The sequence below is a fragment of the Mobula hypostoma genome, chromosome 24 (genome assembly GCF_963921235.1).
Source record: "Mobula hypostoma chromosome 24, sMobHyp1.1, whole genome shotgun sequence".
NCBI lineage: Eukaryota > Metazoa > Chordata > Chondrichthyes > Myliobatiformes > Myliobatidae > Mobula > Mobula hypostoma.
The window spans coordinates 18,913,608-18,937,356 of record NC_086120.1 but is presented as its reverse complement, the minus strand read 5'-3'; the positions used below and the strand labels follow the sequence as shown (position 1 = coordinate 18,937,356).

Here is a 23,749-nt window from a genome sequence, read left to right as displayed (position 1 = left end):
GCGTGGTGACTAGCAGTACAGAGGTCATTACTAATGATTCAGTAACAATTCAGATCACTGCCTGGTTTTTCAGCCAATTAAATAAATCAACAATAAAAAGCCAATGTCAGTATGAGCAAGCGTGAACATAAAACACAAGAAATAGAAACAGGAGACCATTCTGCCCCTCATTCCTGAGCCCACCATTCACTAAAATCATGACTAATGTTTTACTTCAGTGCCACTTACCCTTATTAACTCAGTATCCTTAAATAGCTAAATTTCTAATGATGTGCATCTTGAATATGCTTAATGATGGAGCCTCCCACAGCTCTTTAGTTTAGAGAATTCTAATAGTCTCGCTACTCTCTGGGTGAAGAAACTTCCTGTCCCATCTTGATTGAGACTATGGCCCATGGTTGTAGACACCCCTACTATCTTTCCCATCAAGTCCCTCATGAACTTTAATGAACGTCTCTTGTCCTTCTAAACTCTACAAGTGCAGACCTCCTCTGACCTCTCTCATTAACAAGGCATTTTCACCCACAGAACTGCCACTCAATGGATTTTTTTTTGTTTTCTGCACTGTTCTCTGTAAATTCTAGAGACTGTTGTGTGTGAAAATCCATGGAGATCATTCAGTTTCTAAGATAGTTAAATCACTCTGACTGGCACCAACAATCATTCCATGGCCAAACTCACTTAGGTCACATTTCTTCTCCATTCTGATGTTTGATCTGAACAACAGCTGAACCCCTTGACCATGTCTGCATGCTTTTGTGCATTGAGTTGCTGCCACATGATTGGCTGATTAGATATTTGCAATAATGAGCAGGTGTATAGATATACCTAATAAATTAGCCACCGATTGTAATTAGAGAGTGAAAATGCTTGTTAGCATAAAGGTTTCAGAGAGTGGTTGGGTTAAATAGTCTGTTCTCTGCTGTAAATTCTGTGTAATTTATATAACTACAATTGGCACATAAGAGGAGATCGGTTGTTTGCTGCTCATGGGAATTTTGAACTTGCCTTGAAGATGCTATGTTCTGAAGACTATCAGCTAAAACAGTAAGGAATACAATTTCCTTCCCCCTCCTGAAAAGCAGTTCTGGCTGGACTTGAGAAGATCATTAATAACAATTACTGACCAAACCTCTCCAAAGCATCTGCCATGGCTTGATTCTTCACCATGTCTATTAATCCTCGACCCAAACAGAAATGCGGGAATATGAGGAATACTTTCTTCAGGATTCGATTGACATCATTCAATTTCTGCACAGAGAGGAAATAAGGAAACCAATAAATTAAATAATTTTGGTTCCATTTTTTCTGGCACTTTGCTGAACTCTGATTCAGTAACAGGAATAGGTGTGATGCAGGTAACTATCTTCGTGATGGAAAAAGGGATTGTGTCTCTGGGTGGACTGAGTCTTCAGGCCAGTAGGCTGCACATCCTGAATTGTCCAATGTGTTCTTGTTCACACAAGACATGGAATGGAATTTCTTTGTGTCAAGCAAGATGGTTCAGTTGGATGTTAGCCCTGTGCACAGTGAAATGGAAAGAAATTAATTCACCTGACTAACATTCCTGCTGATGGTTCGGTTGGAGAAATGTAAATGTGAAACCTTGATCTGATTGACAAGACTGACCTCAGTCAGAACGGTGGTGAAGATCTTGCATCTGGTCTCAGCCTACCAGCTACAGAGAGAAATCAGCCAAGGCACTGCACCTGACTATTTAGAGTGTTGGCCGAGGACAGGGCCATGCTTAACATTGAATGTGCACTAAAGTTGAACAACCTGCTGACCATTATTTTCTGCACTCATGCTGAAATATTCTTGGATACTAGAAGGAGGTGTCCAAGGGCAATTAGTTTGGTGGGGTTGAGAAACTCAAACCTTCTTACTCAAGAGAGTATGCATACCATCAATGAGCAAGCTGGGATTTAGTCATTTTAAAATTAATTCTTCCTTGTATTTCCAGCATCTGCAGAATTCCTCGTGTTTGCGTTTTTTAAAAATAAGTTCGAGCTCACCAGCGCGTAGGTGACGCAAGGGCAGATCCTGGTGTGGGGAACCCATGTGTGACATCAGGCGCGTGGGTGCGCCTGTGTGGCGTCACCTGTGGGGGTGCGCTCGTATTTAAAAACACCTAAATGGACGTTTCTTATGATTTCAGTGGGACAACAACATTAATCAAGGGTTTCATTACTGAATCCAGTGTTGTGAGATGTAAAGTCCCCTGTTATGTGTCCAGCTTTGCCGTGTTGTTGGTGGAGTGGGCAGCATGGTGTTTGTCTCGACTTGGGTCATAACACCAGAGTTGCCAGCGGGGTCCACAGACAGTGTATTAGTCAACAGAAAACCTCTCGTCCCTGCAGTCTTTGTCTCCTGGTAAACTCAACACTCCGACAGAGTGGACCATAGATACCCCTTCCTCGCCTGCCCCGTTTTTGCTGAGATATGTTTCCCCTTCCTTCTCGGTCTTGAAGAAATGCCTCAATTGGAAACGTTGACTGTTGACTTTTTTCGATAGATGCTGCCCGGCCTGGTGAGTTGCACTAGCATTTTGTTTGTGTTGCTTTGGATTTCCAGCACCTACAGACTTTCTGATGTGACTTACCTCACCATTGTCCCTCCGGCCTCCGCACACTGGTACCTCTTTAGAGACCTCCGGTAACTATTGAACAAGTTAGGTCTTTATTCTTTGGAGGGTAGAAGGTTGAGGGGGGACTTGATAGAGGCGTTTAAAATTATGAGGGGGATTGATAGAGTTGACGTGGATAGGCTTTTTTCATTGAGAGTGGGGGAGATTCAAACAAGAAGACTGAGTTGAGAGTTAAAGGGCAAAAGTTTAGGGGTACCATGAGGGGGAACTTCTTTACTCAGAGAGTGGTAGCTGTGTGGAACGAGTTTCCAGCAGAAGTGGTTGAGGCAGGTTCGATGTTGTCGTTTAAAGTTAAATTGGACAGCTACATGGACAGGAAAGGAATGGAGAGTTATGGGCTGAGTGCAGGTCGGTGGGACTAGGTGAGAGTATGAGTTCGGCATGGACTAGAAGGGCCGAGATGGCCTGTTTGCGTGCTGTAATTGTTAAATGATTATATAAGCGCACTGTCTCAAAGAAATAAAATGTCAGCTGATCCATCAATGTTCAACAGACAATGACCACAACCACAGTGACTTTTGAACTTCAGTGCCTTGCTACCATTCATTTCGGTATTTTTTCCTTCTTAACCTCACATTCTCAAAATGTAATTCTGCTCTTTCATTGGGTAGGATCAACTCCACACAGGAATTCTTTCCTGATCCCTTCCTCACTAGGAACTGATTAAAAGCAGATTATTATTTAAATGGTGAAAGATTAAAACATGCTGTTGTGCAGAGGGACTTGGGAGTGCTTGCTCATGAGTCGCAAAAAGGTGGCTTGCAGGTACAACAGGCTATTAAGAAGGCAAATGGAATGTTGGCGTTCAGTGCTAGAGGGATTGAATTCAAGAGCAGGGAGGTCATGCTGCAACTATACAGGGCACTGGTGAGGCCACACCTGGAGTACTGTGTGCAGTTCTGGTCTCCATACTTGAGGAAGGATATACTGGCTTTGGAGGCAGTGCAGAGGAGGTTCACCAGGTTGATTCCAGGGAGGAGAGATTGAGTCGCCTGGGACTATACTCTCTGGAGTTCAGAAGAATGAGAGGGGATCTTACAGAAACATACAAAATTTTGAAAGAGATAAATAAGATAGAAGTAGAAAAGTTGTTTCCATTGAAAGGTGACACTAGAACTAGGGGACATTGCCTCAAGATTCAGGGGAGAAGATTTAGGCTGGAGATGAAGAGAAACTGTTTTTCCCAGAGAGTGGTGAATGTGTGGAATTCTCTGCCCAGGGAAGCAGTTGAGGCTTCTTCACTAAATATATTTAAGATACAGTTAGATAGGTTTTTACATAGTAGGGGAATTAAGGGTTACGGGGAAAAGACAGGTAGAAGGAACTGAGTTTATGGTCAGATCAGCCATGATCTTATTGAATGGCAGGGCAGGACTGATGGGCTGGATGGCCTATTCCTGCTCCTATTTCTTATGTTCTTATGAACAAAATTATCAGCATCTAATCCAGCACCATTACAAATTTCAACCCATTTTTTCATTCTAACAGACAGAATTAACCATGCAACAGTAATCGAGACAAATGAGGAGATAACGGTGTGAAGATTCATAACAGGGGAGAACATTCCTGGGGATAGAGTGCAATGTCAGCTCAGTGACATTCAGTGACACAAGGGAGTAACAAGCACCTGCATCCACAGGGATACAGTACAACGTCAAGGCATTGAAACCAGCACTGACGTGGAATTGCAGAATATCTTATTTGTTTTATTTATTTAGAGATACAGTACAGTAACAGGCCCTTGTGGCCACCAAATTGTACATGTGGCCAATCAGCCTACTGACCCATATGTCTTTGAAATGTGGAAGGAAACCGGAGCAACTGGAGAAAATCCATAGTCATAGGGAGAATGTACAAAACTCCTTACAGAGAGTAGCGACAGAGTTGCACATAGGTCATTGGTGCTATAATTGTGTTATGCGAACCATTATCCTACTATGCTGTACTGATAGTCAGGTGTATACAGGACAGAAGGGATTGACATATTATTGAAGCTGACACAGGGGAATATCAGTGCACCAACATCTAGGACTTCAGGGTCATATTAGGGTATCTAGATCTATAGGGCAATATCAGTGACTCAAAGACCTAGTGGACTATTTGCATCTAATGATATTATAGGAGAATATCAGGGCATTGGCATCCAGTGGACAGAGGGAATAATGAGATGTTGGTTCTCTCTCATCTGTCATTAGTGATTTCACAGATCAAGGGAATGAACAATTGTCATAAAAAACTCAAAATATCAGTATCATTAATTGTGAAAGTGAATGCAATGACCCACACCAGCACATTATCAATAAATTACACTACTCTTCTATCACAATTCTTGAATAATGTTATAGGACAGGGAAACTTCATCTTACTTTGTCTGTGAAGAGCTCCAGGACAAAGGTGGCGACACTGCCATTGATGCCAATGAACAGGTTAACACAGGTCAACACCACATAGGCCGTGCTGGGAATGCTGAACAGAAAGGAGGCGGGATACATAAGGGGAGTGATGGACCACCTGAGGAAAGAGAACCAGCAAACATGAAATCAACCAGAAATCTGAGATCTGAGAGAGCAATCTCTGGACAATCCACTGCTGATATTCTCAAATTCAAAACAAATGTAATCCAGGACCTAAAAACCACTGCTTGCTTACCCATAGAGAAACAGGAGGAGGACCAGGGCTGGCAAATTAGAGGCAGACACATAGGACTTTTGCTGGAAGCAGATGAAGATGATGACAACCATTGTGGCAGGTACTGCATAATTACACTGGAATGACATGAAAAGAAATGTCACTGGGTGTTAGTCTATCTCCATCAAAGAACAATTCAAAATTGGTTTATCCTATCATATTCTCTACCTGACACATGTTATCTATAGTTAATACACATGCACCCACAGTACCATGATAGAGCTACTTCATTACAATATCAGAATGAGGATTTACAGTGACAACCTGAAGCTTATCCCACTGATCTACAGGAATTCACTTTTCAAGTGCTCAATATTAATTTCTGCTTCAAATACTCATTCAACTTCCTTATTCAAAGATGTAATGGTTTCAGTAGTGGACAACATGCACCAAAGTACCCAAAGCAATAACAATATTTTCCACAAATCAATTTTGTTCTAAAATTTCTCGTCCTTAATAACTCTATACTTCAAATGAAAGGAAATTGACTTTTTCTCTATTTCTACACCAACGTCTCTCCTTATTTTAAAATTCTCTATTAAATCAACTCAACATTCGCAGTTCTGGTGTAATCGATTCCCAATGCTTCATGTCCATCCTCATAACTAGAGTTTCCTATCCTGGCTTCATCCTGGTGAATTCCTAATTCATATGCTTGCTGCTTGTCTTATTTCAAAAAGCAATGCTGGGTATATAATACCCAAAGTATAAAGATGGGCCAATGAGTATCCTGCTTAAACACCTCATTGATTCTTATTCTTGTTCTCTCTACATACTGTATCTATATACTTTCAATTTTCTTAGCCTTTTTAAAAGATTTATTTTACTTCCTTCATTTCAAGGGATTATGTATTTAAACCTGTTTATTTACCTCCTTTAATTTCTCCCTATTGGTTGAATCCAGTAATTGTATTAAACCCAAATACTCTGAATTAAATTTTACTTCTTTTTGGTGCCATAAACATGTCCTGTATGTAGCCATAAACTCCATTCAGATTCCTCCATTAAAAAAAAATCACAAAATTGGTCAGAAATATGTTAGGAACAGTGTAATGACAGGTTTATACCCAGAATCAAAAACTATAAAAAGAATGTGTACAGTTATGAAAGGTTCTACTGGTTGGTTTTCATTCCAGAGGATGTTGAAACAATGATGGACTTGTTGGAATCACAGACGACTTGCTTGATTGTCTCTTTACACTCCCAAAAGGTACCTGTGTAAGGAAATTGATGCCAGTCTCACAGGGCACATAGCCATCTCAGTCAGAAAACTCACCATGACCCACAGTCATCCTACGCTAGGTCCTCACTTACCCCTGAATAGATAGATAGATATACTTTATTGATCCCGAGGGAAATTGGGTTTCGTTACAGCCGCACCAACCAAGAATAGAGCATAAATATAGCAATACAAAAACCACAAACAATCAAACAACCAACTGCAAACTATGCCAGATGGAAAATAAGTCCAGGACCAGCCTATTGGCTCAGGGTGTCTGACCCTCTACGGGAGGAGCTGCAAAGTTCGATGGCCACAGGCAGGAAGGACCTCCTGTGCCACCCAGTGTCGTATCTCGGTGGAATATGGCCGAAGTCCAACAGCAAAGAGTTCAATATCCGGTCTACAAACACGTTCCTCGATCGTAATATGACCCGGTTTGCACCATCTGTTATTAACCAGAACAGTAAGCACCCAAATCCTTTACGCTTACCGCTCTCAGTGCACGTCCGGTCAGCCTGAATGGTCTGGAAGCTGTCCATGGAGAAATTTTGATCAGGTATGTCCTTGAACCACAAGAGGTATAAGCTTCTTGTGGGTCAAAGTATGAAATGGCTGTAGCCACAGAAGAGATACTGCTGTGCAGTGCTAAGCCATCAAAACCCATTTACAGGACTATATAGAAGACTCTGAGATACATAACATTAGAGAATATGCTATAAATCTCCACTAATGTATCACTTGATGGGGCTTCGTTGTAAATGATGTGGAAGTGCATTCCCATTGAGGGCAAAACGCTCCAATGGATGGAGTCATACCTTGCACGAAGGAAGATGAGAGTCAGTCAATCCATCCTCAGCACATTAGTGCAAGGGTGCCACAGGCAGCTTCCTGGCACCAACCATTTTCAGCTGCTTCATCAATGACCTTTCTTCTAATGATAAGCTTCCTTTCATCATAAGGCCAAAAGTAGAGATCTTTGCTGAAGATTACACAATCTTCAGACCCATTCCCATCTCCTCAGCAAATGAGGCAGCTCATTCCTGCATGCAGCAAGACCTGGACATTCAGGCATCAGCTGGTAGGTGACAAGCAACCTATGATGCTGTGTGTTTCTGCTGCAACGGCAGGTAAAGTTTTTCTTTACACATTGCATACATGTGCTTGTGCATATGATAATAAATCTGGCCGCCTTTTCGGTGTCCCCCTCGAAACAGACACAACATACGCAAGAGTAGCACAATATACTCCTAGTTATAGCATGTATTCAACAGTGGTTGATGGTTGTACCCAGGAACTCTAATTGACGTCTGTGAGGAATGAAATATGCTACACATGACTTTTAATACCATAAATCATCGAGTTGTTTTGTCATGTCTCCCCTCTCGCTATGAAACGGGGACACCTCTTTTTCCCATATTAGAGAGAGAGAGAGACCCTGTGGTATGTCGAATTACCGGGTGAATGAGTAGTCTTTGGCGTACTGCAAGTCTGTATCTTTATTGATGCTTTGCTGCACGCTTGAGTGCTTGGGGGTTGCCGTTGCTTTTTTGCTGGTGAGGGAGGGGTTGTTGCCTTGTTGCTGCTTGTGCATGGGAGGGGGAGCTGGTGGTGGGGGGCTTTGGGGTTCTAACATCTGTCATTCATTCTTTAAGGCACTCCTCTGTTTTTGTGGATGTTTGCAAAGAAAAAGAGTTTCAGGATGTATATGGTATACATTTCTCTGACATTAAATATACTTAATGACTTGTGTTTTTTGGATGCCACTGACAGTTGTGAAATACAAGATGAGCCACAGACTATTGTGCAGAGATTGTGCAAATCTCCTAAGGATGCAATTTCACCAGATATGATCATTATTGTGGTCTTACTCAAATTAAACCACTTTTGTGATGCATGTAAAACAAAACAGGCACTAATGAATCTGTTTCCTTGGCAAAAGTGCTTTACTTTATATTTATTTAAATTAAATTTCACCTGTTTTCCCATTCTAGTAAGCCACAATTTTTCACAGCGATCAGTATTGTAGGCCAGGCAACTTACTTTTGTAAGATCAGAAAATAGAGTATTGATGTCTTGAAAAACAAATCCTGTATCTCTGTACAACAATCACTTAGGCCCAGCCCAAACACTTTCAATTTCTCTTTCTGGAACAACACCTAATGGAATCTTTTATTTTCTTACTAATAACTAATTTGCTACAATCTCTCTTGCAATAAAAAGAAATTTGTCCATCTATTTCTTGACACATCTATAGAATGTTTTCCTCGGCTTTATATACAACACCTCTTATGCACTTCCTCCATCCTCTAATTGGCTACATAGTTGAAAAAAAACTATAAACATGGCAAAAATATCATTCCTTTAACATTTCTAGATAGTTTAGTAACCAATGGATTTCTAAATGATCAGCAAAGTTATCTCCTTTTATAATAGTGTTATATCAGCTATACTGAATCCACAAGTACCTTGCCCCAATATTAAATTGCCTTCCAGAGCCCATCTACAATATATAATATTTAGAATTATGCTCAACACTTCAATTTGCAAGCTATGCCATATCTGACTTGCACTTACCATATCCCATGCAAAGTTAGCAAGCCAATAAATGCCAGGCTTCACGCCGCTAACAAACTGAAGGTGCTTAGCCTTGCTGACACGCTCTTCGACGAGGAAGAGAACAAAACTGGCTGGCACAAAGGACATGGCAAAGATAACACAAATGGAGACAAGCACATCAACCGAGGTAGCCATCCTGCAAAAAGGGGAAAAGTGTGTTAGAAGCTAGAAATTAGCATACAGTCAAATAAGCAATAACTGTCATATTTTCTCTTAATATGCATTTGAACATGGAAGGCAATAACAATGTTACAAATAAATAAAAAAACACTAAAAATGTTAGTGACCTGTCTAATCCAGTGAGTTCCATCAACCCAAGATCACAAAGTGCTTCATAAATAATGGACATTGAGCCCAAGACATTGGGCAGTCTTAAAAAAGAAGGAATGAACACGCAAAAAAATACTGGATACACTCTGCACTTGTTAACATTGACAGTTTCTCCTTCCACAGATGCTGTCTGACCTGCCGAGTGTTTCCAACATTTCATTGCCAGCATCTGCAGGTTTTCTGATTTTCTTTTACAGAATTTGGAGATGTTTAGGAAGGAGAGTTATGGTCTACATAGGAGGGAGGGGTTAGGTTGATTATGGGTTATGTTTATGTAGGTTGGCACAACATTGTGTACAAGGACCTGTACTGTGCTGTACTGTTCTACATAGGAAGGGCAATTTGTGGCTGGGCTGTAATTATCAAGGATGAAGAGGATTTGAGGGACTAAATCTCAATGCCTGAAAGTGGTATCACATAGGGCCATGGAGGGCGGAACTTAGGATGTTGGCGCCTAATGGCAATGCCTTTGCTTGCATCTTCGGAAACAGCTCTATTTCTATCTTTAACATCTCTTTTTTCCCTTTTCAGGGTTCTTTTGAAGACCCTGACCTGGAGTTACATGCTGACTTTGATTCTTTGCGGGAATGGGGCCCACTCTTGGGGCCTCATGACCGGACGTGGCCCAGAAGACTAGTGCGCCTTCAGGGTGCCGGATTTTTGTGGCTCTGGAGACGGACTGATTCGAGGCCGGTGCTGCCACCTGATGTGTCATGGGAGTACATGGAAGATTGAAAGCAGCGAGCTGGTTGCTGGCTGTGTGCCCAGAGACCCAAGACCTTTAGGCACAGAGCTTGAAAAAAGCGATGCAACAGACTTTTAACATCATAAATCAGCCAGTTGTTTTTATGCCTCCCCTTTCGCTGTGAAATGTGGACACCTCTTTTTCCCTTATGAGGGAGAGAGAGAGCCTATGGTATGTTGAATACCAGGTGAATTGGGATACTGCAAGTCTGTGTCTTTATTGATGCTTTGCTACATGCTTGAGTGCTCGGTGGGGGATGCTGATACTTTTTTGCTGGTGGGGGAGGGGGGTGGTCATTGATTTGCTGCTGCTTATGCGTGGGAGGGACTTCGGGGTGCTAACATTTAACTGTCATTCATTCTTTGTGGCACTCCTCTGTTTTCATGAATATTTGCAAAGAAAAAGAATTTCAGGATGTATATTGTATACATTTCTCTGACACTAAATTGAACCTATTGAACATGTGAGCCAACTGATAACCTTGTCCAGTCCTCTCACATATTTGATTTTAGAGCCATTGAATAATGAATAGGAGTAAGGTGGAATGTTTTTCAAACAGTCTACTTTCTAACTAGGAGTCCTAATACTAAATGCAGCATCCTAGCTGTTGCACAAAGATTTGAGCTGGGTCCCTACCAAGACCAATAGACCAAGGAGCAGAAATAGGCCATTCAGCCCATCAAGTCTGCTCTGCCATTCAATCATGGCTGATGTATTATCTCTCTCAATCCTATTCTCCTGCCCTCTCCCTGTAACTTCTGACATTTTTGCTGATCAAGAATCTGTTCCAATTAGTGCTGTTTGGTACCATTTAAATACTTTCTATTTTACCAGCTACTTACAATGCAACCTCAGAAAGTTGTTCTTTGGTCAAGTTGAGTGGGTGGTTGAAGGCTGTAATACCAAACAGTCGAGGATCTTTTCCTGGTGGAAGATTTGCTCTCAGTACTGCATTATTCATCACATTCACAAAGCTCACCATAGCATGCCAACCTTTATTGTTGAACCACACCTGCAAACAAAAAGAAAATGTTCTTTCTATTATAATGGAAGTATCCTAGAATCTTCTAATAAAATATTTCAGTTGCTTCTTAACATCTTGTACTTGAGCCAAAGAGGCATACAAGGCACATCACAGTGCACCCCAATAATAAGACAGTTATAAAGTCCTATAACACAGAAACCGGCCCATCCTGTCATGCCAATCATGAACTACCCATCTATATTAATCTTACTGACCAGCACTTGGTTCACAGGCTTCAATGCATCATCATTTCAAGTGCTAATTAAATACTTCTTAAATGTGAAAGTCACTGTCCCTACCATCCTGTAAGGCGGTGCATTCTGAACTACAACCATCCTCTGGATGAAAAACAAAATCTTATTCACTCTAAACTTATTATTGCTTACTTGCTATTGGGATAAGTTTGCAATACCTGCCTTTATCTATGTCCTTCATAATTTTGTGTGTCCATCAAGTTCCCTCTCAGCCTTCTTCACTTCAAGGGAGACAAACCCAGTCTATTCAGTTTCTCCTCAAGATTGAGATACTCCATCCCAGACAACACCTTAACGAATCTTATCTTAGCAGAATCCTGCCCAAAAACCAATCCCATTCACACAGTGCCAAAATCTCTCTTTAGTTTGGCTATAGCTGCTAATTATTTTGTTCCTTTGGCAGCATTTTCCAGTGAACTTTTTTTTAATGTGTGAACTAAATATGATATGTTATTCTGTGTGACCCATTTAGTGGCTGGGATAGACCCATTCTCTTTAACCATAAGGCTAGTAAAACTGGAGGCTGCTGTTAGGAGTAAGTACTTAACATAATTATTAAAAGTATTACTAATACATTAGGTGGGCACGTGGCCAAGTGGTTAAGGCATTCAACTAGCGATCTGAAGGTTGTGAGTTCCAGCCCCAGCCGAGGCAGCGTGTTGTTTCCATGAGCAAGGCACTTAACCACACAGTGCTCTGCGACGACACTGGTGCCAAGCTGTATGGGTGTCGTGGAGAGGGGAGACTTGCAGCATGGGCAACTGCCAGTCTTCCATACAACCTTGCCCAGGCCTGCACCGTGGAGACTGAAGACTTTCCAGGCGCAGATCTATGGTCTCGCAAGACTAACGGATGCCTTTACTTTAATACATTAGATATAATAGGTTCTTAAACAGGCACATGGATGAAAGAAGAATGGAGGACTATGTGGGGGGTAAGCTTAGATAGGCTAAAAGGTTGATACAACATTGTGGGCTAAAGAGATAGCACAGTACTGAACTGTTCTATGTTCGTTTCTGATGTGGAGATGTTTTAACTAAGTTGCTGCTGTCCTTGGATGGTGTGTACGAAGTCAAGCATTTGCCAGCAGGGGTCAGGCGTGATAAACTCTCGCAGAGCTGCACTACGCTGAATGTGAGTTCATGACAACTTAACTGAAATAGCCTAAAGTAGGAACAAAGATAACCTATCCTTGCTTGTCTCGCTTCGTGAACACCAGCAGGATTCCTTTAATTCTACAAGAAATCCAGCCTGCAAAATGTTAATTGTGAACTGAATAGATCTTTCATTTTGGCCACTGCCCATCTTACAAGGTTGTAATGTGGAGTCTCTTACACAACCAAAGTGCAGTGACATGGAATCTATAGCTAATCCTGGTCAAAGGGCATTTCTGTTCCTAACAAAGCTCTCACCATGCTTGATTTAACAAGATCACAATATCCTTTTGTTTCTTTCTTTAGCTTGCACTGAGTTGCCTTGCTGTTCCAAGGACTTTCGTCTGGCCTCTTATTACAAAATCACATGTAATAATTTGTGAATCAATTGTAGTTTGATACTTGAAGGGAAACTTGTAGATTGGAAAGTATTTTATGAACCCTCAGCTCCAAGTCAAAAGAAAACAGTAAACAGGGGGTCATTTGATATATAATAGGCTCAGTTAGACAGACGTGTGGAAAAGGTTGATCAAAATCTTTCAGACCTACTTTAGTATTGTTCTTTGTGCTCAGCCCTTTGATAAACTTTGTAATGTTTTCCAGCAGTCGGTCTGTGGAACTCCCCTGTAACGAAGAGGAAACTTAGTAATTGCTTAAGGCAAGAAATGAACACATTAACCATTAAATAACAGTAACAACCGTAAGAAATTTTGGAATCAATAATATCAAAAAAGGATTTAGGAATAAAAATTAGTACTACCTGAAATAAATAAAGAAACTTAGGTAGAACTATCATCTTAATAGCATTGATTTGGCCAACTAATGTTAAGGACATCGGAGACCATTCAGTTAATAATTGTTTAATATGTTCAATTAAAGGTAAGAAATTAGCCTTGAATAGGTCCTCATCTTTCTTAGTAATTTTAACCCCTAAATACATGAAGTATTCTATAGCCAATCTAAATGGAAAACTTATGTAAATTAAAGTTTGCGTATTTAATGGGAATAACTCACTCTATCAAAATTTAATTTATAACCAGAAAAGCTACTAAATTGAGCAAGTAATGATATTACTGAAGGAAGGGATTTCTCTGGATTAGAAATATATAATAACAAGTCAGCTGCATATAGTGATACCTTATGTGTTTCGTTGTCCCAAATAATGCCAAATATATTTGGTGAATCTCGAAAAGCAATTGCCAAGGGTTCTAAAGCAATGTCAAATAGTAAAGGACTTAAAGGACAGCCCTGCCTAGTACCACGAAAAAGCCTTACAAAGGGAGATCTCTGACTATTTGTAACTACAAAGGCCAAAGGTATATGATATATCAATTTAATCCAGGATATAAACTTTGGACTAAAATTAAATTTCTCAAGTGTATTAAACAAATATTTCCATTCAATTCTGTCAAATGCCTTCTCAGCATCCAATGAAATAATACATTCTGGAATTTTATGTGAGGAAGTATATATAATATTCAATAATCTCCTAACATTAAAGTATGAGTAATGATTTTTTATAAATCCTGTCTGATCTTCTGAAACAATTTTGGGCAACATGTTTTCCAATCTAATTGCCATTATTTTAGAAAGAATTTAAAATCTAGATTCAACAAAGATATTGGTCTGTATGAAGCACATGCAGTAGGGTCTTTATCTTTTTTAAGAAGTAGGGAAGTGGATGCTTCATAAAGGGATTGTGGTAGTTTACCTATCAATAAGGCATCTTTAAAAGTTCTACTTAACCAAGGAGAGAGTAAATTGGAAAAACATTTAAAAAATTCTATTGTAAATCCATCCGTACCAGGGGCTTTACCGGCGTTCATTAAAGAAATTGCTTTCTGTAGTTCTTCCTCCGTAATCAGTGTATCTAATAGTAAACATTCATCAGATGATAGTTTGGGGGTATTCAATTTTCCTAAGAATTCATGCATTGTAGTAGTATCATCAGGGAATTCTGACTGATATAAAGAGGTATTGAATTCTTGAAAGGATTTATCAACTTCATCATGGTCAACCGTAAAATTGCCATCCTGTTTACAAACTTTAATAATCTGACGTTTAACTGAAACAGTTTTCAATTGATTGGCCAATAATTTCCCCAATTTATCACCATGTATATAAAATAGAGATTTAGTTTTAAGTAACTGGTTTTCAATGGGAGATGTTAATAACAAACTATGTTGCATCTGAAGTTCAACTCTCTTTTTATTAAGCTCCAAATTGGGAGTAACTGAATATTCTTTATCAATTTCTTTAATCTTAACAACAAATATACACATTTCATTATTGGTTCGTTTTTTTAATCCAGCAGAGTATGAAATAATTTGTCCATGAATATATGCTTTAAAAGTTTCCCATAAAGTCCCACTGGAAATTCCTTCAGTAGAGTTAGTTGAAAAGAAAAAAAACAATCAGTTCTTTAATGAAACTAACAAACTTTAAGTCTTGAAGTAAGGTCGAGTTGCACCGCCATTGTCTAGTTCTCAAACTTACATCAGCTAATTTAATTGATAAATTCAGAGGTTCATGATCAGAAATAGCAATTGCATCATAGTCACAAGCAATGACAGATGGTACTAATTGGGAGTCAATAAAAAAGTAATCAATTCTAGAATAATTGTGATATACATGAGAGAAAAAAGAGAACTTTATCATTAGGGTATAAAAGCCGCCAAGTGTCTGACATTCCAGAGTCCACTAAAAAGAATTAATAAAAAAATGCAGATTTATTTGGTAAGATTTGTTTAACTGAAGACCTATCCATCAAAGGATTCAAACAGCAATTAAAGTCTCCACCCATTATCAACTTATATTCATTTAAGTTAGGAAATAATGCAAATAATTTCTTTAAAAATTCAGGATAATCGTCATTTGGAGCATAAATATTAACCATAACAACTTTTTGATTATAAAGTAAACCAGTAATTAACAAAAATCTACCAGTTGGGTCTGAAATTGTCTCATAATGAATGAAATTGAAGAATCAGCAATTATAGAAACACCTTTCACCTTTGCGGATGAATTAGAATGAAACTGCATGCCCCTCCAAAATCTAAAAAAAGTTTACTGTCCTCCTGCCTCACATGAGTCTCCTGTGCAAAAATAATCTTGAGCTTTCAGTCTATGAAATATTTAAAAAAAATTTTTCCATTTAATCAGATGGTTCAAACCATTAGTATTCCATGAATCAAAATTAATAGTCTTATCCATTTTCAATGAGTAAATCATATAGTGTGTAAAGGGTTAATCCTACTGCAGGGAAACTCATGTTCCCAGAAAAAGGAAAACAGGTCAGAAGAGGAACCAGAAGTCACGACAGTCAGACATATTTGTAGTTTCAGTTCAGCCCAGAGAGAACAGAAAGAAAAAAGAAGACACCCCTCCCCAACCCCACAAGACCCGGAAACTAGCCAATAGACAGCTAGAAAGAAAACTACCGCAGACTCTACCCCCATCTCTCTAGTGACAAAGTTCCAAAATTTAAAAAATTTAAAGCATCCACCATTTTACTAAGCGTTTTTAAAGAATCACGAAAAGCCAATTTCAAAGGGAAAAGCGTTAATAGATTATTTATGTTTCACAAATTCAAAAAAGGGCAATCAGTCCATTAGAACTCAAGTCAAACATAGTTATTTTAAATAGTTGCAAGAGGAAAAAAATCATTAAAAAACGGCTTTATCATAAAGATATAACGAATACCCTTAATTCAAAACCGAATATACCTTTTACTAAAGCTAGGAGAAAAAAATATTCAAACGATAAAAGTCCAGATCTATAATTTTTTTTTAAACTTAAATCAAGTGTATGTTAATACATAAGAATAAACAAAGTTAATCTTTAATCTATAGGGGACTGCCATGTTTTAAATTTACACCAGCCTGAAATAGACTAAACAAAGTAAAAACATATACATAGAACACACTAAAACAGACGATGGGCCTTTTTAAACTTTTTAAAAAAATATTTCAGAAAGCCATTTTAAAAAACAAGAAATAATTATCTTAAAAATATGGCAAATACTTATAATTCGAAACAGGATACACATTTTACCAAAACATAAGTAAAAAAAAAATAAGGTCTACTATTAAACTGTAGACTGTAGCAAATTACCATTTTGGTTTAAACTATTGAAGGTAGTTTTTAATCTTCGAAACCATTAGACTATAACAAACTGTCGACTTTATTCACTAGGCAAATAAAATCTATCATTAAACTATGGAAAACTGTCATTTTGATGTAAGCTGTCGAAGACAATTTTTAAACCACATAACCGTTAGACTATATTGAAACTGTCAAACTTGCATTTAGATCCTCGAAAAACTTTTAAGCCTGTTTGACTGAAGTGAACCATTTGAGGAATCCATCAGATAAGATCATTCTGAGGCAAGCAGGGAATAATAAAGCAGGTCTGAATTGAGCATGATACAGATCACTCACCACCAATTTAAACACCGATCTTTGACGCATTACTTTGGGACTATAATCTTCTACCAATTGAAAGTTGTGATTTCCATAAGCCATAATTCTTTTCTGACGGGCAAGTCGAATTAACTGTTCCTTAATCTGTACATAATGAAATCATAATATAATATGCCTTGGCTTGAGATCCGACGCCAGCTTCGTTCTCAGGACTCGATGCGCACGATCCAAAATTGGTGGCTTTGAGAACATTTCCGAGCCAAACACCTTCCTTAAAAATGGAGAGAAAAATTCAGTGGGGTCTTCTCCTTTTTCCAATATCTTCAGGCAGGCCAATTATTCTAATATTTTGTCTGTAACTTCGACCTTCCAGATCAATCATCTTAATTTTCTGTTGCTCCAATGTTTGAATAGCCGAATACAGTTTCCTTCCCAGAGTCTGGACTCTGCCTTTTATCTTCTTGTCGGCTTCCTCAAGTTCAAAAACACGTCCCTGTAACTTCTTGGTCTCCCGTTTAAATGTTTCCATTGCATTACTAATCATCCTTAACGTCACATCCACGGCGTCGACTTTCTCTTCCAATTTTGAATCTCTCTGCTCGATTTTCTCATTCAATAATTTTGAAATTTTCTCTTCCAGTTTCAAATTTTTTTGGTCGATTTTTTCATCCAGTAATTCCGATATTGCAGCCAAGGTAAGCTTCCTCTTTCCACTGCTTTCAGCTAGAGTCTTTTGTCCTCTGGTATTCATTTTCACTAAATAAGGATCAAATTTCAAGCATATGAAAATGTTATATGCTTTAGTATAAGTAAGTAATAGAAGAGTGGTAAAACGTTGTAAAGTTTAGGAGCAAGCTTCAACTCAACTCACTCCATCCGGCGTCACCTACAGAGCCCCCAGTTTCCCCCATTTGTTTACGTACGACTCCAGAACTACTTTTATTTTAATTCATGAAAACCTTTACTGTTCTCTTTCATCTGGCACTGCCACCTGTCCCCTTCAATCTATCACAGACACTCTATCACTCCTTCACCTGGTGTATGTTGTATTTCTTGCTTTCCCAGTTCTGATTAGAAGTTATCATTCAAAAAGATTTCATTTCCAGCGTCCGCAGTAACTTTCTTTCTCGACACAAGCAGCAACTGACCTCTGCCTCTCTGTTGCCTGCACTACATGAAATAGGAACATGTTCTCAAACCACCGTGCCAGCAGCCCTTTTCATTGTCATAAGAACCACTCTGAGGAGCAGTTGTTCCGAGGCTCATGAACATGACTTTCACTAACAGAATTGCAGGAAGACCAGTTAAGAAAAAGGATGAGGCTTAAAGCAGTTCCATACCTTTGTGATACTGAGTCGTGTCCTGATCTCAGTGACGGACATATTAACTTCATTCAGCGAAGGTAAAATCTGAGAACTTCGTGCTCCAAAGGAGAATCCTCCATACCTACAATAGATCAAGGGTATCTTTTTCTTGATTCTACTCACTTTTACATATACACTCTTTAAACCCATATGAACAGATTTCAGTTTTACAGCTTGCAGATTTATAAAGATATACGTAAAATAAAAACAATACAAGGGACTGAAATGAAACAAAATTGAAAGTTCCAAGATAAAAAAAAGCAGAACTGGCTACTTCTATGGTGAAAGGACAGTTATTGTAATGGTACCGTTTGAGATTAACCATTTGCTTGATTTTTCGCTCTTCCAGATAGACAGGCTTGCTGTAGGTCATTTTTCTAGTTACGGATATTCTTAGGAAGTAATAGTTAACCACATTTAAACTCAGTGTAATTTACTCAGTTGCTTTCCTCAAAGGAAAAGATGGATTTATGAAACTTAGCCAAGAGTTTACAGGTCATTTCCAAGTTATGAACTCCCAATTTATAGACACCCCCTACATACATTGAGCTTCTGCAATATTACTAAGTTCAAAAGTCCAGTGTACATATGCTCATTTCTACAATGGGCTGAACTAGTTTCTCCTCTCTCTTTGTCTCTCCGCACCCCCCCCAGTACTTTAGTTAATTTTTCTTTCTTATCAATCTTATGTGGTTTTGATGCCATTCATTACAATACCGTGGGGATATGGATACCACAGTGTATGATTTTGTCTATTTTCTAATATATGGTTTACAGACTTCTGCAAAAGCAGGAACTTTTCATTACCTGGAGACAGCCTGCACTTTCATACATGTTAGAAAGCACCGAAATAATCTAACATCAATGAATTTCACGCTATAGACCAAAGAATTTTAAAGGTGGTAGAGATTCCTTTTGGCAAACAGTGTAACATTTGGATAATCAAAGCATGCATGCCAACTTTTCCCCCACCCCCCGTTGGCTATACACTGGACACAGTAACCTACCTGAACTCGTTCACCCACTTCTTGGTTTTCAAACTGAAAACATGAACAACAAGTTTAAGTTACTTACAGAGCACCAGAATAAATAAATGGCTTAAAATGCATAGTTGAATAAATCAGAGTACGTTTAATTGCATGATTAACAGCCATATCACTTTGTACCTCTTACTAAGGATTTGGGGATAGGTCTTCACAAGATAGTCAGAGATATTCCTGCCCGTTAGGTTCTGAAGTATGTCCCCAGTATTCCGATGCATCTGTTTAGAAAAGGAAACCCAGTGTTGTTAATACAAATGATGCTCTACAATCTTTTGATCAAGTCCCTGTAGCTGGGCAACTACAATAGTCCAGTGTCTATATTTCAATGTGTATTCTGGTGCTATAACTTATAATTTCTGGTGGGCTACATATTGTGCAAGACGAGGGTACATCAAGGGCCTGGGAAAGTTCAAAGTAAATTTAGTTCAAACTAACTTATCAAACTAGGAATATGTTACCATATAGTGTCCTGAGATTAATTTTCCTGCAGGCATTTACAGGAAAGAAAGCAATCCAATAGAACTTATGAAAGCCTATGCATAACCAGACAAAGACTGTCAAAGAACTGATGTGCAAAAAGAGACAAACTGTGCAAAAAAAAATACTGAGAAGATGAGTTGTAAAGAGTGAGTGTGCAAGTCATAGAATCTGGTTCAGGAGCCTGATGGTTGAAGAGTAATAACTGTTCCTGAATCTGTCGGTGTCAGCCCTAAGGCTTCTGTATCTCCTGCCTGATGATAGTATTGAGAAGGGGGGATGGCCTGGATGAGTTTCAGTTTCAATATCTGACAACGGTTCAGGAAAGCAAAGAAGAGCTGCTGGAGGCAGTTTCTGTGGAAGCAGTCAGATGGAAGGCATTTCAGATCGAGACCCTGTACATGGAGGGTCTCAACCCGAAACACTGACTGTCTATCTCCCCCCATAGATGCAACCTGGCCTGCTGACTTCCTCCAGAATGGATGGTGGGGTCTTTGATAAAGGATGCTGTTTTCTTGTGGCAGCAGTCCATGTACTGTAAATATATTCAATGGCGGGGAGGGTTTTGCCTGTGGTGGAGTGGGCTGTGTCCTTTTCCTGGGCATTGGTGTTTCCATACCAGGGAATGATACAACCAGTTAGGAAATACTCTGCTGTGAATCTATAGTTGTAGAAGTTTTTGGTGACATGCTGAACCTATGCAAACTTCTAGGAGGTGCTGTCATGCCTTCTTTGTGATGGTCCTTATGTGCTGGTCCTCCTGACATGCTATCACCAATGAATTTAAAGCTACTAACATTCTCGACCTGCATTCCACTAACAAGGACTGGCTCGTAGACCTCTAGCTTCTTCTGCCTGGAGTCAACGATCTTCTCTTAGGTTTTGCTGACGTTGAGCGAGAGGTTGCTGTTGTGGCAGCACTCTACCGGATTTTCAATCTCCCTCCTATATGCCAATTTGTCAGCACCTTTGATTCAACCTTCAACAGTGATGTCATTAGAACACTTAGAGATGGCATTGGTGCTGCACAATTATAGTATAAAGTGAGTAGAGCAGGGGCTAAGCACACAGCCCGATGGTGCACCTGTGTTGATGATAAGTGTAGAGGAGATGTTATTGCCAATTCCTACTGACTGGGGTCTGCCAGTGAGGAAATCTAGGATCCAGTTACAGAGAGGTACCAAAGCCCAGGTCTTGGAGTTTAGTGATGAGTTTTGTGGGAATGATAGGATTGAATGTTCAGCTGTAGTAAATGAAGAGCATCCTGATGTATGCATCTTCATTGCCCATGTTTTCCAGAGCTGAGTAAAGAGTCAATGAAGTAGCATCTGGCGTTGACCTGTTGTGATGGTAGGCAAATTGTAGTGAATCCACGTTACTCCTCGGGGAAGAACTGATTCTGCTGCATGACCAACTTCTCAAAGCACTTAATGTGTGGATGTAAATGCTACTGAGTAATAGTCATTGAAGCAGGTTACCATGTTCTTCTTCAGCACTGGTATTGATGCCTGCCTGAAGCAGGTAAGTACCTCAGACTACTGGAGTGACAGGTAGAAGACATCCATGAACATTCCAGATGATTAGCACAGGTCTTCAATACTGGACCAGGTACTTTCCATGGATTCATTTGCCTGAAGAATGCTCTCATATTGGCCTCAGAGACTGAGATCACAGGGCCATCAGGGGTTGTAAGGGTTCGTGAAGGTGGCTCCATGTCCTGTCAGTCAAAGGGAGTACAAAAGGCATTGAGCTCATCTGGGAGCAAAACCTTGTTGCCATTCATGTTCCTTGGTTTTGCTTTGCAGGAAATGATGACATTCAAGTCTTGCTGCAGTAATCATGCATCTGTCTGTAATTCTGGTTTTGTCCATAGTTGCTGCATTGCATGTGAGATGGCATTCTGGAGGTCATACCTGGACCTCTTGTATTTTCCTGGATTATTAATCTCAAATGTTTGCCCTTGCAGATTTTAGATCTCTTTGTTCTCCAGGGTTTCTGGTTGGAGAAGACTGAATAATTTTGTGGGGATACACTCATCCCCGCATGTCATTATAAAGTCCATGACAACTGTGGTGGATCATTCAGGTCCTCTGAGAAATTCTTGAACATGGCACAGACCACCGACTCAAAGCAGTCCCACAGTTACCCCACTGCCTCCCATGACCACCTCTTTGTTGCAACAACACACACACACACAAACTACTGGAGGGTACTCAGCAGGTCAGGCAGATCTTTGAAAATGAATGAACAGTTGACGTTTCAGGTCAAGACCCTTCATTAGGCTTGATCAGGAAGGCGGGAAATGCCAGAATAGAAATGGGGGAGGGGGGAAGAAGGACAAGTGAGAACATGACAGGTGAAGCCAGGTGGGTGGAGAAAGAGGAATCTGATGTAAGAAGAGAGTGGACCACATCTTTGCTGTCCTTATCTCTTGGGCCTTGCTGTTTAGCCTCTGCCTACATGCAGGTAGGAGAAGTCAGCCAGATGGTTGGACTTGCCAAAATGTGGTCAAGGAATGGAACAGGAGGAATTCTTGAAGGTGATGTTGCAGTAGTTGAGGGTGTTGGGTTCTTGGGTGCTGCAGGTAGTTAGTAGATTTCTTCAAGCTAACCTGATTGAAGTGTCCAGCAAGGACATGAAAGTCATCAGGGTGTTTCTTTTTAGTTAATCATCCCACTCAATATCTTGAGTGCTAGCTGGAAATCTGCCTTTGGTGGTATGTAAAATGCAGTCAGGATCATAGCAGAGAACTCTCACAGTAAATAAAACAGTTGGCACCTAATCTTTAGATGCTTCAGGTTGGGAGAACAAGAGTGAGACAAAACCACAATGTCTGACTACCACGATGAGATTATCATGAAGCAGACGCTACTGCCTCTCCTTTCCTGATGCTACTGTCCAGTCCATCTGATGGATTAGGAACCTCTCAGGCTGGAGCGTTGTGTTCAGAGTGTGTGGGTGAGCCATGTCTCAGTGAAACAGGGATTGCAGCAATCCCTCATTTCCCTCAGATACAGGAATCACAGCAAATTGCAGTGACAGCAGTTTAGAAAATCTACCACAGTAGTATTTCTGTGAATTCCCCCTCCCCAAAACATCACTGAATACCACCAATGCCAATTTCTCCCACAATGATAGCCGCAATGCTGGAAGTCAGGCCAAAATTTCTGGAAACAAATGTTAGTAACTGCAGTTGTGACATGGATCATATCATATAAAAGGGCATAAAGTGATAAGGAACTTCGAGATTTACTTGAAGTGAAAAAATTGCCAAGCTAGACGGGAAGGGTGTGGAGGCAGAATTAGATAATTAATTCACAGAAATGTCAGAAACACAACAAACCAGATGGCAAGTTTTAAATCTAAAGAGGAAACCCTGGAGATTTATGAAGTTTGTCCAGATTGGAAATTTCAACTATGAGAAAAAATTGGATAACTTAAGGCTTTCTTGACTTAATTGAGGTGTAAAATTATGAGAACATAGATAAATGCAAAGGACTTATTTTCTTTAGCTGGTAAGTCAAAAACCAAGTGATCCAATTAGTAATTGACAGAAGGATTGTAGGAGAGAAGAAAATTTAGTTGCCTTCAGAGGCTGGAATCCTTGCTTGAAGGAAGTGGAAGCAGAAATTCTCAACACATTTACAAGGTGTTTGGACATGTACCAGGCTTTCGAGGCTATAGACCAAGAGCTGGAAAAGTTGGTGGCTAGTTATTTTTAGCACAAATGCGCCATATATCTTTCTTCTGTGTTGCAAATTAT

General features: G+C 39.7%; 1 protein-coding gene across 2 annotated transcripts in view; it reads right to left on the bottom strand.

Annotated features, from left to right (window-relative positions):
* LOC134337480 (phospholipid-transporting ATPase ABCA1-like) overlaps positions 1 to 23,749 on the bottom strand; it is a 214,183-nt gene that overhangs the window by 30,102 nt on the left and 160,332 nt on the right. For both annotated transcript variants that reach the window (XM_063032530.1, XM_063032531.1), the window contains 9 exons: positions 19,633 to 19,727; positions 19,474 to 19,506; positions 18,443 to 18,548; positions 13,230 to 13,304; positions 11,091 to 11,260; positions 9,132 to 9,309; positions 5,297 to 5,412; positions 5,014 to 5,158; positions 1,128 to 1,251 (listed from right to left, as the gene is read on the bottom strand). In XM_063032530.1, coding sequence (XP_062888600.1) covers positions 1,128 to 1,251; positions 5,014 to 5,158; positions 5,297 to 5,412; positions 9,132 to 9,309; positions 11,091 to 11,260; positions 13,230 to 13,304; positions 18,443 to 18,548; positions 19,474 to 19,506; positions 19,633 to 19,727 — 1,042 coding nt within the window. The remainder of the gene's footprint in view (positions 1 to 1,127; positions 1,252 to 5,013; positions 5,159 to 5,296; positions 5,413 to 9,131; positions 9,310 to 11,090; positions 11,261 to 13,229; positions 13,305 to 18,442; positions 18,549 to 19,473; positions 19,507 to 19,632; positions 19,728 to 23,749) is intronic.